General features: G+C 41.5%; 1 protein-coding gene across 2 annotated transcripts in view; it reads left to right on the top strand.

The window, feature by feature from the left end:
- The window catches only part of LOC140454735 (interferon gamma receptor 1-like), a 62,476-nt gene extending 60,457 nt beyond the window's left edge, over nucleotides 1–2,019 (top strand). The window contains exon 7 of one of the 2 annotated variants that reach the window (XM_072549620.1): nucleotides 1,524–2,019. In XM_072549620.1, coding sequence (XP_072405721.1) covers nucleotides 1,524–1,757 — 234 coding nt within the window. In that variant the 3' untranslated portion in view covers nucleotides 1,758–2,019. The remainder of the gene's footprint in view (nucleotides 1–1,523) is intronic. The other variant, XM_072549622.1, reaches the window with a different exon arrangement.
- The last annotated feature ends 11,486 nt before the right edge of the window (nucleotides 2,020–13,505 follow it).

The raw sequence follows: 13,505 nt of genomic DNA, 5'->3' as shown, positions 1-13,505 counted from the left end.
TGCTGCAAGTTCACCCACCTTATTCCGAATACTCCTGGTGTTGAAGTAGACACATTTCAAACCAACTTCTTGCTTGCCGGTGCCTTCTTGCAATCTTGAAATCTTAGTTCTGACGTCACTACTCTCAACCTCCCGTATACTCGAGCTACAACTTTGGTTCCCATTCCCCTGCTAAATTAGTTTAAACCTACCCAAAGAGCATGAGCAAATTTCCCCCCCAAGGATATTGGTACCCCTCTGATTCAGGTGAAGACCATCCTGTTTGTAGAGGCCTCACCTACCCCAGAGAGACACAATTATCCAGGAATCCAAAGCCCACCCTCCTGCGCCATTGCTGTAGCCATGTGTTCAAATCGTCTCTCTCTCTATTCCTTGCCTCACTAGCACGTGACTCGGGCAACAACCCAGAGATAACAACTCTGTTTGTTCTACCACTAAGCACCTAGCTCCCTGAATTTCTGCCTTAAATCCCCATCCCCTTTCCTGCCAGTGCCATTGGTGCCTATGTGGACTACGACTTGGGGCTGTTCCACATCCCCCTCAAGGATCCCGAAAACACAATCAGAGACATGACGAACCCTGGCACCTGGGAGGCAACACACCAACTGTGAGTCTCTCTCATTCTCATGGATCCTCCTGTCTGTTCCCCAAACTATGAAGTCCCCAGTGACAAATGCTCGGCTCCTCTTCCCCTTCCCTTCTGAGCAACAGGAACAGACTCTGTGCCAGAGACCTGTACCCCACAGCTTACTCCTGGTAAGTCACTCCACCAACAGTCTCCAAAATGGTGTACTTGTTGTTGACAGAAATGGCCACAAGGGATCCCTGCACTGCCTGCTGGTTCCCTTTCCGTTCCCAGTCAATAACCTATCGATCTTCTTCTTTTACCTGACGTGTGACTACCTCCCTGTAACTCCTCTCAATAACCCCCTCCACCTCCCGAATGATCCGAAGTTCATCCAGCTACAGCTACAGTTCCCTAACTTGGTTTTCGAGGAGCTGGAGTTGAGTGACATCCCACAGATACAGTCGGCAGGGACACTAGAGGTGACTCTTACCTCCCACATTCTGCAAGAGGAACATTCAACTGCCCTAACCTCCATTCCCACTATCCTAAATTCCCAACGGGACTACTGAAAAACTAAACAAAATTATACTGATGAGAAAGAGGGAAGGGATGCATGTGGGACAGATGGAAAGGATGCTCAGAGCAAAAGGCAAAGGAAGCGCTGATGGCATCCATTCGACTGAGCTGAGAACACAATGTCTGACATTTCAAATAACCCCCGGCTGAAACCCCACATAGAGAGATTCCTGCCCTGGGTGATTTACTAACTTCTGCCTCCTCAAAATTCCCTGTGTAATGTAATTGAATCATATGCCAGCAGTCACTAAGCAACTTGATTGTGTATGTCATTGGTGCTAACAATTATTTGATTAATAGATTTTAATAGATTAGCACATAGGCATTGAGTTTATCTGTGCTCTAATTTTGAACTAAAATTTCAATTTCTATTTTCTAGATGCTTATTGTTAAGGCCATCAAGCCATATGCTGATATGAAGATTGAGGAGGATGCAGTATCTGTTGTGATTAAATGTGAGGATGTGTGTCCAGTTGAAAGTAATGATTTTTATGAGGAAGTGGCAAAGCCCATTTCAAATCCAGATGTCACTGAACCACTTACTATTGATCTGAAATATGCTGGGAAAGGCTGGCCATATGATCAACCTCAAACTCTGTTAAATATTACTTAATTCTTCAATTCCTAAGAGTGCACATGTTGTAATATAAATCCATGTCCCAAACATCCGGTCGATGTTATGCATCATTATTGTGTAATTAATGACTTAGGGAATTTCATAAAAGACTTCATATTTCAGGATTGTACAACATGAAGTTTAATATTGGTTTAACTTACATTGTGGTAGCAAAACCTCTCCCAGTGTTTGGGATTTATATAGTCACTGTCTGGTATGTTTACTGTATATATGGATTTTGGCTTTGAATAAAATTGCAAAAGAAATAAAAATCAAACATTTATATAACGGCTTTCATATCCTCAAATTTTAAGAGAAACAGGGATTAAATTTCAAGTGTGTTCACAATAGACAAATGCCAACTTGCATACGTTATGTCATAAGTAGGTTATCTTTCCTGGTGATATTGAATGAAAGATGAGTACAGAACAGGAAATGAAGAGATCTCCCAGACAAATCTCCCAGACACTCTAAAAAACAATCATGGGCAATGATTTCCATTTTTGTTGTTCAATAATAACAGAGCTCACTGAATGCCTGATGCAATTTTTGTAGTTGGACTTCACTGGAATTACACTATTGGGATCTGCTATGATTTGATTTGCATTAAACAGTAAAAGGAAGGTGGCACACCTGAGCTCTCTTCCATGGAAACAAGGTGGAACCACATCATTAAAGAGCTGAGCATATAGTTCCATTGGGAGGAAGATGTAGAGGTGCTATTAATAGTAAGGCCATTTCTTTGACTACTTATAACAATCATTTCAACTGGGCACAGCACACGCATCATTCAGCAGACCTCAGGCATTCTAAGCGAAAGACCTCAACTTTAATGTTTTGATGAGACTGATTTGGGGAGGAATACTGACTGACTATCCCACATACTGAATCAGGTAGTCCCACACACAAGTGAACAGCAGATCATTTTAAATACATTCCTCACTCTGATAACAATTAGTAACAGAGTGGACAAAAGTCATACTCAATAACATACTTGTTTAACAAATCTTCTGGGAACAAAACTGCTCTCATAATGCAGCAATGTCTCAAAGTACTGTGGATGCTGGAAATCTGAAATTAAGTCAGAAAATGCTGGAGAAATTCAGCAGATTTGCCATGTGTAAAAGAGAAACAGAGTTTGTGTTTTGAGTCCAAAGACTCATCATCAATCCCCAATTTGGAAGAAGAATAATGAATTGTTAACTGTATGTCTCTCCATAGATGTTACCAGACCAGCTGAGTTTCTCCAGCATTTCCTGTTTTTATTATTAAGGTTCCAGGGTAGTCTTGAAATGTCAGCCCACATTGTAAACTGAGTTCCTGAAGTAGGGCATAATCTGATTTCCTTTTGAATCAAAGGCAAGATTGCAACAATTGAACTAAGGGAATGTGAGTCCTGGAGGCTTTCCCATATGTAGCTTATATCTGATTCCATTGCTATTGTTTTCCCTGGCACAAGTCACTTCCAGCGAAGTGTTCCCAGTCACTGTAATTTGAGAGGATTTCACTTCCCATCAGACATGGCTGATGAGAAACCTGCCCCATTCTTACCACCTGCCAGAGGCATACTGAGCGAATTTATCTCAGCCAGGCTCTGTGGCCAACACGTCTTGAGGCGAGACTTAAACCTGAGCTTCTGCCTTAGAGAAAAACATGCAATAGAAGACCTTCCTCAGAGTGACATCAAATGTGAAGAAAATCTTCAGCACCAAAAGCTCCACCTATGCAAAATGTTTAATGGCACCATATGAAGAGGAAAATCTGTGCTGTAATTTCACTTCTGATGAATTAGTAGATACTGTAAATTTAAAATAAAATGGGACTAACAGGTTTTTAATTAAATAGTCTACAAATTGGGTTTCATTCTGCTCTTTTCTTTTTATTGAGTGTTCACAAGGGATCCGAAAGTTCATTGAATGACTGACTGCTTGCAGTTGGCCTTGTTGCATGTCACAACCACAAGCCTAAGGTGGCACTGGCATAGCGATAATGTCACTGTTTTCTAATAATCCCAGGCTAATGGCCTGGTAACATGGGTTCAGAACCCACCAGAGCAACTGGCAGAGTTTGATTCAATGATAATTAAAATCTAGTGTCTGTACCATAGAAATTCGTCAGGGTATTATCCTAAGCTCAACCATTTGCAGCTGCTCCACAAATGTCCTTCTTTCCATGATTAAGTTCAGAAATGGGTATGTTTGCTAATGACTTTACAATGTTCAATAGCATTCACAGCACATCAAGTACTGGAACAGTCTGCATCATATGTAGAAAGAGCTGGACAACATTCAGGGTTGAGTTGATAAGTGGCATCATCTCCAACAATGGAGCAGGAGAATCGACGTTTCGGGCATAAGCCCTTCTTCAGGCTTATGCCCAAAATGTCGATTCTCCTGCTCATTTGATGCTCCTTGACCTGCTGCGCTTTTCCAACACATTTTTTAGCTCTGATCTCCAGCATCTGCAGTCCTCACTTTCTCCTCATCTCAAACAATGACAACAGAATCTAACTATTGCCCATTCAGCAATTCACCAAGGTTCCTGCAGCAACACATTCCAAAGCCACAACTTCTACCATCTCAAAGACCAAGGAAAATGGATGGATAGGAACACTACCGCCTGCAAGGTACCCTCCAAACTACACACACTTCTGATTTAAATGATATCACTGTCAAAGAATTCTTTCTGACAGCATTGTGAATGTATCTACATGCAAAGGACTGCAATAGCTCAAGAAGTGGAGATGTTGGTGTTGGACTGGGGTGGATAAAGTTAAAAATCACACAGCGCCAGGTTAGAGTCCAACTGGTCTATTCGGAAGCACTAGTTTTTAAGCACTGCTCCTTCGTCAGGTAGCTACCTGACAATTTTTTTTTAACTGTGGCTCAAGAAGCCAGTTCTCCACTATCTTCTCCAGAGTAATTAAGTATGAGAATTAAATGCAGGATCCATCAGCTAATTTGAAAAAACTCCATAATTTCCTTTATTATTCTGTTCACTGGGAGTCAGAACAGTGAATTGCCACAGAGTCATAGAGATGTGCAGCATGGAAACAGACCCTTCGGTCCAACCCATCCATGCCGACCAGATATCCCAACCCAATCTAGTCCCACCTGCCAGCACCCGGCCCATATCCCTCCAAACCCTTCCTATTAGTATACTCATCCAAATGCCTCTTAAATGTTGCAATTGTACCAGCCTCCACCACATCCTCTGGCAGCTCATTCCATACACGTACCACCATCTGTGTGAAAAAGTTGAACCTTAGATCTCTTTTATATGAGGTTTACTGTTGTTAGGTGAGTTTTAGACTTCATATCTTTTCCTACAGAATTGTTGGAAGATGTAGTCAGTGATATCACCTGGCAAAATTCCAAAACAGATGAGAACTTATAGCTTAGAATTGGTCAGTGACCTCGAAGTGAAGGAGCCATTGGGAAGTAGTGACCATAATACAATAAGCTTCAATCTGCAATTTGAGAGGGAGTGGGTACAATCTGAAGTGACAATATTTCAGTTGAATAAAGGGAAATATGGAGCTATGAGGGAGCAACTGGCCAAAGTTCAATGGTTTAATACCTTAACAGGGAAGACCGTGGAGGAACAATGGCGGATATTTCTGTGTATAATGCAGAAGATGCAGGATCAGTTCATTCCTAAAAGGAAGAAAGATCCCAGGAGGAGACATGGGCGGCCGTGGCTGACAAGGGAAGTAAAGAAACATATAAGGTTAAAAGAGAAAAAGTATAACTTAGCGAAGATAAGCGGGAAAACGGAGGACTGGGAAGCTTTTAAAGAACAACAGAGGATTAGTAAGAAGGAAATACGCAGAGAAAAAATGAGGTACGAAGGTAAACTGGCCAAGAATATAAAGGAGGATAGTAAAAGCTTTTTTAGGTATGTCCAAGGCAAAAAAATGGTTAGGACAAAAATTGGGCCCTTGAAGACAGAAGCAGGGGAATATATTACTGGGAACGAAGAAATGGCAGAGGAATTAAATGGGTACTTCAGATCTGTGTTCACTGGGGAAGACACAAGCAATCTCCCTGAGGTAACAGTGGCTGAAGGACCTGAACTTAAGGGAATTTCTATTTGCCAGGATTTGGTGTTGGAGAGACTGTTAGGTCTGAAGGTTGATAAGTCTCCGGGACCTGATGGCCTGCATCCCAGGGTACTGAAGGAGGTGGCTCGGGAAATCGTGGATGCGCTGGTGATTATTTTCCAGAGTTCAATAGAATCGGGGTCGGTTCCTGAGGATTGGAGGGCGGCTAATGTTGTGCCACTTTTTAAGAAGGGTGGGCGGGAGAAAGCAGGAAATTATAGACCAGTTAGTCTGACCTCAGTGGTGGGAAAGATGCTGGAGTCTATTATAAAGGATGAAATTACGGCACATCTGGATAATAGTAACAGGATAGGACAGAGTCAGCATGGATTTATGAAGGGGAAATCATGCTTGACTAATCTTCTTGAATTTTTTGAGGATGTAACTCGGAAGATGGACGAGGTAGATCCAGTGGATGTACTGTACCTGGACTTTCAGAAAGCTTTTGATAAAGTCCCACACAAGAGGTTAGTGAGTAAAATTAGGGCGCACGGGATTGGGGGCAAAGTACTAGATTGGATAGAGAATTGGTTGGCTAATAGGAAACAAAGGGTAGTGATTAACGGCTCCATTTCGAAATGGCAGGCAGTGACCAGTGGGGTACCGCAGGGATCCGTGCTGGGACCGCAGCTTTTTACAATATATGTAAATGATATAGAAGATGGTATCAGCAATAACATTAGCAAATTTGCTGATGACACAAAGCTAGGTGGTAGGGTGAAATGTGATGAGGATGTTAGGGGATTACAGGGTGACCTGGACAAGTTAGGTGAGTGGGCAGATGCATGGCAGATGCAGTTTAATGTGGATAAATGTCTGGTTATCCACTTTGGTGGCAAGAACAGGAAGGCAGATTACTACCTCAATGGTATCAAATTAGGTAAAGGGGCTGTTCAGAGAGATCTGGGTGTTCTTGTCCACCAGTCAATGAAGGCAAGCATGCAGGTACAGCAGGTCGTGAAGAAGGCTAATAGCATGCTGGCCTTCATAACAAGAGGGATTGAGTATAGAAGCAAAGAGGTGCTTCTGCAGCTGTACAGGGCCCTGGTGAGACCACACCTGGAGTACTGTGTACAGTTCTGGTCTCCAAATTTGAGGAAAGACATTCTGGCTATTGAGGGAGTGCAGCGTAGGTTCACGAGGTCAATTCCTGGAATGGCAGGATTGCCTTACACGGAAAGACTGAAGCGACTGGGCTTGTATACCCTTGAGTTTAGAAGACTGAGAGGGGATCTGATTGAAACGTATAGGCTTATGAAAGGACTGGACACTCTGGCAGGAGGGAACATATTTCCGTTGATGGGGGAGTGCCGAACCAGAGGACACAACTTAAAAATACGGGGTAGACCATTTAGGACAGAGATGAGGAGAAACTACTTCACCCAGAGAGTGGTGGCTGTGTGGAATGCTCTGCCCCAGAGGGCAGTGGAGGCCCAGTCTCTGGATTCTTTTAAGAAAGAATTGGATAGAGCTCTTAAAGATAGTGGAGTCAAGGGGTATGGAGATAAGGCTGGAACAGGATACTAATTAGGAATGATCAGCCATGATCATATTGAATGGCGGTGCAGGCTCGAAGGGCAGAATGGCGTACTCCTGCATCTATTGTCTATTGTCTATTGTCTATTATGAGTGCAATGGCAATGACTATGTCTTGAATTTGACTGTTTATCCAGCAAGCTGCCAATATATTGACATTATGAAAATCTACCAAACCAGTCCTGCATGTAAATCTGATTGTTTGTTGATTGTAGAACTCCCCTACAAACATTTTTATTTCATTAATACAGAAGGAACAGCAGACAAAACTTGTAAAATGGCTGACTGTTGGTTTATTCTGACCTGTTTTAGGTGACTAGATCCATCTAGTGAAGACTTGGAAAGTCCTGCAAGCCTCCAGACTCTGTTGTTTGTTATATATTATGCTACTTTGCAATGAAGAAAACATTGCTGATTTTGAAAGTCATCAGAGATGCTGATGAAAGTGAGATGGCAGTGGAATATGAGAAGGCTGCACAGGAACATGAAGTTGTGGAACAGGATAACATGTTTCCAACAGCAGTTATTAAACTAACTGGTGTGTAATTTCCCACATATTGTCTCCCTCTCTTTTTGAATTACGGAGTTATATTAGCATTTTCCAATCCATTGGAACCTTTCCCAAGTCCAGGGAATTTTGGAATATTCTAACCAATGGATGCACTATCTCCGCCACCTCTTCCTTACGGGGGACCTGTCTGCCCTCAATCCTAATAGCTTGCTGAATACCTTTTCCCAATCAATGTTGATTGATCTAAGTTCTACTCTCTCTATTGCCTCTGTCTTGCCTGTTCCAAGAGGAATGTTACTATTGTCCTCCACCATGAAAACTGAGGCAAAGTATTGATTTAGCATCTCTGCCATCATCTTGGTGTTCCCCACTATTAACTCTCTGGTTTCATCTTCCAAGTGACCAACATTCACCTTAGCAATTCTCTTTCCTTTTATATACCTATAGAAGCTTTTGCTATCCTTTTTGATATTTTTTGCTAGTTTTCTTTTGTACTTTAACTTAACTTTGTCTATAAATTTTTTAGTATCCCTTTGTTTATGTTTGAAAGTTTCCCAATCTTCCAGCCTGCCACTGGCATTTGCAATATGGTATACCTTAGTTTTTTACTTTATATTGTCCTTGACTTCCTTGTTTAGCCATGGATGTTTTTTACACACTCCCCCTTAACATCTTTCTTCCTTACTAGGATACATTTTAGTTGTGGGGAATTCTGCATTCCTTAAACATCTGCCACTGCTCATCCACTGTCTTACCTTTTAGCCTTCCTGCCCAATCTACTCAGCCAAATGTGTCCTCATGCCTATTAATTTCCTTTATTTAATTCCAGAACACTACTGTGGGACTCCATTTTCTTACATTCTAGAGAATCCTTAACTCTGATGTTATCAATTAATTTCTCCTCATAACACAATACCAAATCCAGGGTAGCCTGCCTCCTGGTTGGTTCCACAACAAACTGCTCCAAGGAACCAACTCAAATACATTCAATGACCTCTCCTCCAGCTACCCTTGACAATTTGATTCGTCCAATCCATGTGCATGTTAAAATTACCCATGATTATTGCCCGTACCTTTCTTGCAAGGCTCTGATATTTCCTGGTTTAAACCGTGCCCCACTGCAGAATTACTGCTTGGGGACCTGTAGATTAGTCTACCAAGTACTTCTTCCCTTAGATATTCCTTATTTCTACCCAGACTGATTTCACATCTTGATCTCCCATGCTTATGCCATTTCTCATTACAGCACTGATCCCTTCCTTCACTAGCAAAGCTACACCATCTCATTTTCCTTTCAGTCTATCTTTCCAAAATGCTTATCTGACTATTGACTCTTCAAAGGATGCCACCACTGTGAAGTATCTGACTATGGAGCCAGCAAGAACAGATAATAAATGATTATAGGTTATTTCCCTACCCAACCTCGTAACCTCTCAGCTATCAGCTCAATAGACACATTATCCAACACAATTATACACCCTTCCCAAACCAATTTCTCGCCTTCTCCCACCAACCTGAAGCCACTACTGCTAACATTCAGCTGGTTTCCTTCCAAACCTCTTGTTCTTTGCAGCTTGACAACTTCATTTCATGGAAATGAAGCCTGAGGCCTAATAATGGGGGATGTTTCAGGCCTTACCACCAGGGTAATGCATATCCTTAGTTTGCCCCAAAAGAGATAGGAAGTGAGGGCTGCAAACGCTGGAGAGTCAGAGTCAAAAAGGGTGGTGCTGGAAAAGCACAGCAGATTGAGCAGCATCCGGAGAATGGGAGAGTCGACGTTTCAGGCATAAGCTGTTCATCAGGAATGTTACTGATTCTCCCGCTCCTCGGATATTGCCTGACCTATTGTGCTTTTTCAGGGCCACTCTTTTCGACAAAAGAGCAGGCCTGAATTTCATTGGGCGAATGACATTATCAATCCACAGAGTTAATATGTAAATTAGTCTCACATTTTTAAAATATGTTATAAATCACAATAAAATTAGATTATAGAAACTACAACTAGTCCTTCATATGATGATGTATGGGTTGTGTTTTGAAGCAGTGGAAAGAGTATGCTCATCATTTCCTGATTCAAACTTAAAGCAATAAAGCTCAATGCCTGAAATGACTATTAAACAAGTCAGCTTACAGTTTTGCTCAATGTTATCTGTTAGATCTTGTTAAGTAATGTCTGAAACATTTATTAACAGTCTCCACCTTTTAGTCACATGAAAGTTGCTTGGCTCAAGACATTTGCAAACTTTTTTTATCAAAGGAAGCTTTTGGATGAAGCAATAAGTAATTGACTTTCCTGGTTTCAAATGACTCATGAATTATGCCAGTCAGTAAAGGTCATGCCTTTAGGTTGAACTGAAGTTCGTTAGTTACAGGTGCAATTTATTGCCATGGGCAAATTTTGATTGGCATTCCTTCAGCAGAGGACAACACAAAAGACAATGTCCTGTGCCGGGAGTTTTCTGAACAAATGAAACTTAGCAGATGAAACTTAATATGGATAGATGTAAGTTAAGCACTTTGGAAAATACAATATGCAAAGGCAATATAATCTAAATGGAATTTGTGGGGGTGGGGTTGTGGTAGGGGCAGGGAGGGAACAGAGGATGTGGATTTACAAGAACGCAAGCACAAATGGTCAATCAATTTTCTACTTTTAAGAGAAATGGAAAAAGTTCACAGGTTAATCAGAAAAAACAGTTTACGTATTTTGAAAAATACACAAACAAGAAAGTCATGCTAAACATTTATAAGTCTGTGGTTTGGCCACAGTTGGAGTACTGTGTATGATCTGAACACTACACTTTAAGAAAGTTACCATGGCCTTAGAGAGGATACAAAGGAGGTTTACCAGGATGATACCAAGGAGGGAGGAGGAATTCAGCTATGTGGTATAGTGTGACTGCAAAGCTTCAAAAAGATAGCTAAGCAGCATTTTCTCAGAAGCAGCCAGGGAGGGCAACTAGACCTGACAACAGCAGCCACGTCCCATAAACGAATGAAAGTAAAAACATCCTAAAATCTAACAAATCAGCCGAGCTCAACTATCAGTCCAATGATTATAATTCTATAATTAACTGGATTTGTCTCTTCAATCAATGCCACAAAGAATTTTTGCAACAGATTGAAGCAAATTTTGAAATTACATTTACGTCAGTCAGTCTGTCTGATCTAAATTCTATTGGCCTGTGAAATCATTATTTATATCTGCCAGTAATTCTTAAAGGGGAAACAAATTCTCGTTCCAAAACCTCTACAAAGCATGGGTCCTTTTGTAAATTGATATCTTTCTTGCGTTTTCCTAAATATCTTCCCATGCCTCTGAGGAGACCTCAACGCCTAGCTCTCTCTTCCCCCATACCATACAAAGCCGATCGAACTCATCTGAGGGGCCACCCCCACTTGATGATAGAAAGTGTACCTTTAGCACTAAGCACCCTCCTCTCTATGTCAGATTTGTAGGGATCAGTCAAAAGTCTTTTTTTGAATAAAATCCCTAACTTGAAAGAAACAAAAGAGGTCCCTGTTACATGGCTCGTATTTCCGTGTTAACTGATCAAAACACATCATTGTGCCTCCCTCAAATAAATCGCCCATGCAAGGCACACCCCGATCTGCCAATGTTTGAATCCTGAATCTATCATCCCTGGTTGAAAACTCGGTATACCCCTTATAGATGTAAGGAAAGACGTTTTGCAAATATTGCCTTCCCTCTGCTGAATTGCCCTCCATGCTTTAACAATATTGATAACTATTGTGTTATGGCAATATTCCCTAACTGTCCTCACTTTGTCCAAAAACAGCAAACTGATAAGGGGGCACTTTGCCTGAGAGGTTTCGATATGTAACCATATTGAAAGAGGGCCCCCACATGCCCAATCACTCACGTAAGATAAAAACGAGTTTAGTTGGTAGCTTTTAATGTCCAGGAGATCCACTCACCCCCAATCTGTGAGGCAATTGCAGTTTAGCTAATTTAATAAGGGGCCACTTATGATGCCTAATAAAAGAGCTGAACCAGCCTTTCAGTCTCCTGAATGTTTGCTTATCAAAAATCAGGGGGAGCATCCGTTTAGGGTACAACAATGAGGGAGAATATTCATCTTAAAAAGCACCATCCAACCTAACCACGAGACCGGAAGCGCTTCCCATCCTTGAAGGTTTTGTTTGAGTTTGTTGAATAATTGAACAAAACTAGCTTTAAACAACCAATCAAGAACTGGAGTGATGAATATGCCGAAATATACAAAACCCTCCAGTGACCACTTAAATGGGAATTGAGATTCACCCTCAAGACCTAGAACCTTCATAAGACCACCCATAGGCATAGCCTTTGATTTTGCAAGATTAATCTTGTACCCCGAAAAGGTGCCAAATGCACTGATGCACTGTATCAGGTGAGGTACCGAAAGTGCTGGGTTTGACAAAACAAAATGAGGACGTCACCCACATACAACAAAATCCTATGTTATTTTGACTGCACTTCTGGAGCCGATATATTGGGATTCCTACGCATGGCCTCTGCCAATGGTTCAATCTCCAATGTGAAAAGCAGTGCAAAAGGGGACAGCCCCGACGGCTGTCCCTAAAAATGCTAAAATTGCTTGATCATACACTTGTCTTTTGACCAGATCCCCCTTTATTTCTTCTCACTCTCTATTACACTGAACATAACAATGCAACTTCATTCTATCTGCTTTCTCTTACATTACAAGTTACATTTTGCCTCTGTTGCTGAGAATGTATACATGTCCCAGCCAGTGGCAGAAAGGAAGCACATTGATAATTGGTTTCAGTTTTGCAAACACCTTCAGAATACGGAAACCTTACAAACTTCAGAGGCTAGTTTAGAGTGACTCACTGGGCACAAGCATTCAGGACCGACCACAGGCAAGAGTGTGAAACAAGTCTCTCTTCACTGGAAGATGAAGCCATCTACTAATTCCACTGCTGGAGATTCAGCTATTGACTTTGCAAGCCTAGACTATCAATGGAGATTGACATACATTGGGCGAACTGGGCAAGCTTTGCATGGAGCTGGCAATAAGATTCAGAGAATGGAAGAGTTCAATTCCAAATCATCTCAAGTGTGAAAACCAGGTTGTTCACTATGTTCCAAGTGGCCACTTCCACCAGTACCACAGTGGAACCTAAGGGAATGAGGCTACACTCTGCCTAAATATCTCCAAGTCCTGAGCAGACCGTAGGATAGTGTATTTTAAGTTAAGGACAATGCACAATGAGTTAAAACAGTTTTCTGCTAAATATTCTACCATTAAGCTGAGTAAGGGTTGTGAGCAATGTATTTTGAAAGATGGTGTGTCAGGTTGGGGCCCATCTTAGAGAAAAACGCACTTAGTGAAGTCTGTAATGATCTATACTTGTGCTTTCTGATTTTTGACCTTTATGAAGAATGGTATGGAGGTAGTTAAGAAAACACAACAATCTATAATTGAAAGCTACTGAAAGAAATATTCTAGATATGAGTGGGAGGGAATTTTCAAAAGAAAAGCAACACAAAGTGTTGGAAAAAGGCTGCAGCAAATCTGGCAGCATCTGTGTGAAGAGAGAAACGGAGCTTATCTTTCAGGTCTGC

Source organism: Chiloscyllium punctatum, chromosome 3, assembly GCF_047496795.1.
Source record: "Chiloscyllium punctatum isolate Juve2018m chromosome 3, sChiPun1.3, whole genome shotgun sequence".
Classification (NCBI taxonomy): domain Eukaryota; kingdom Metazoa; phylum Chordata; class Chondrichthyes; order Orectolobiformes; family Hemiscylliidae; genus Chiloscyllium; species Chiloscyllium punctatum.
The sequence above is the reverse complement of the archived record's forward strand: the minus strand, read 5'-3'. Positions and strand labels throughout refer to the sequence as shown.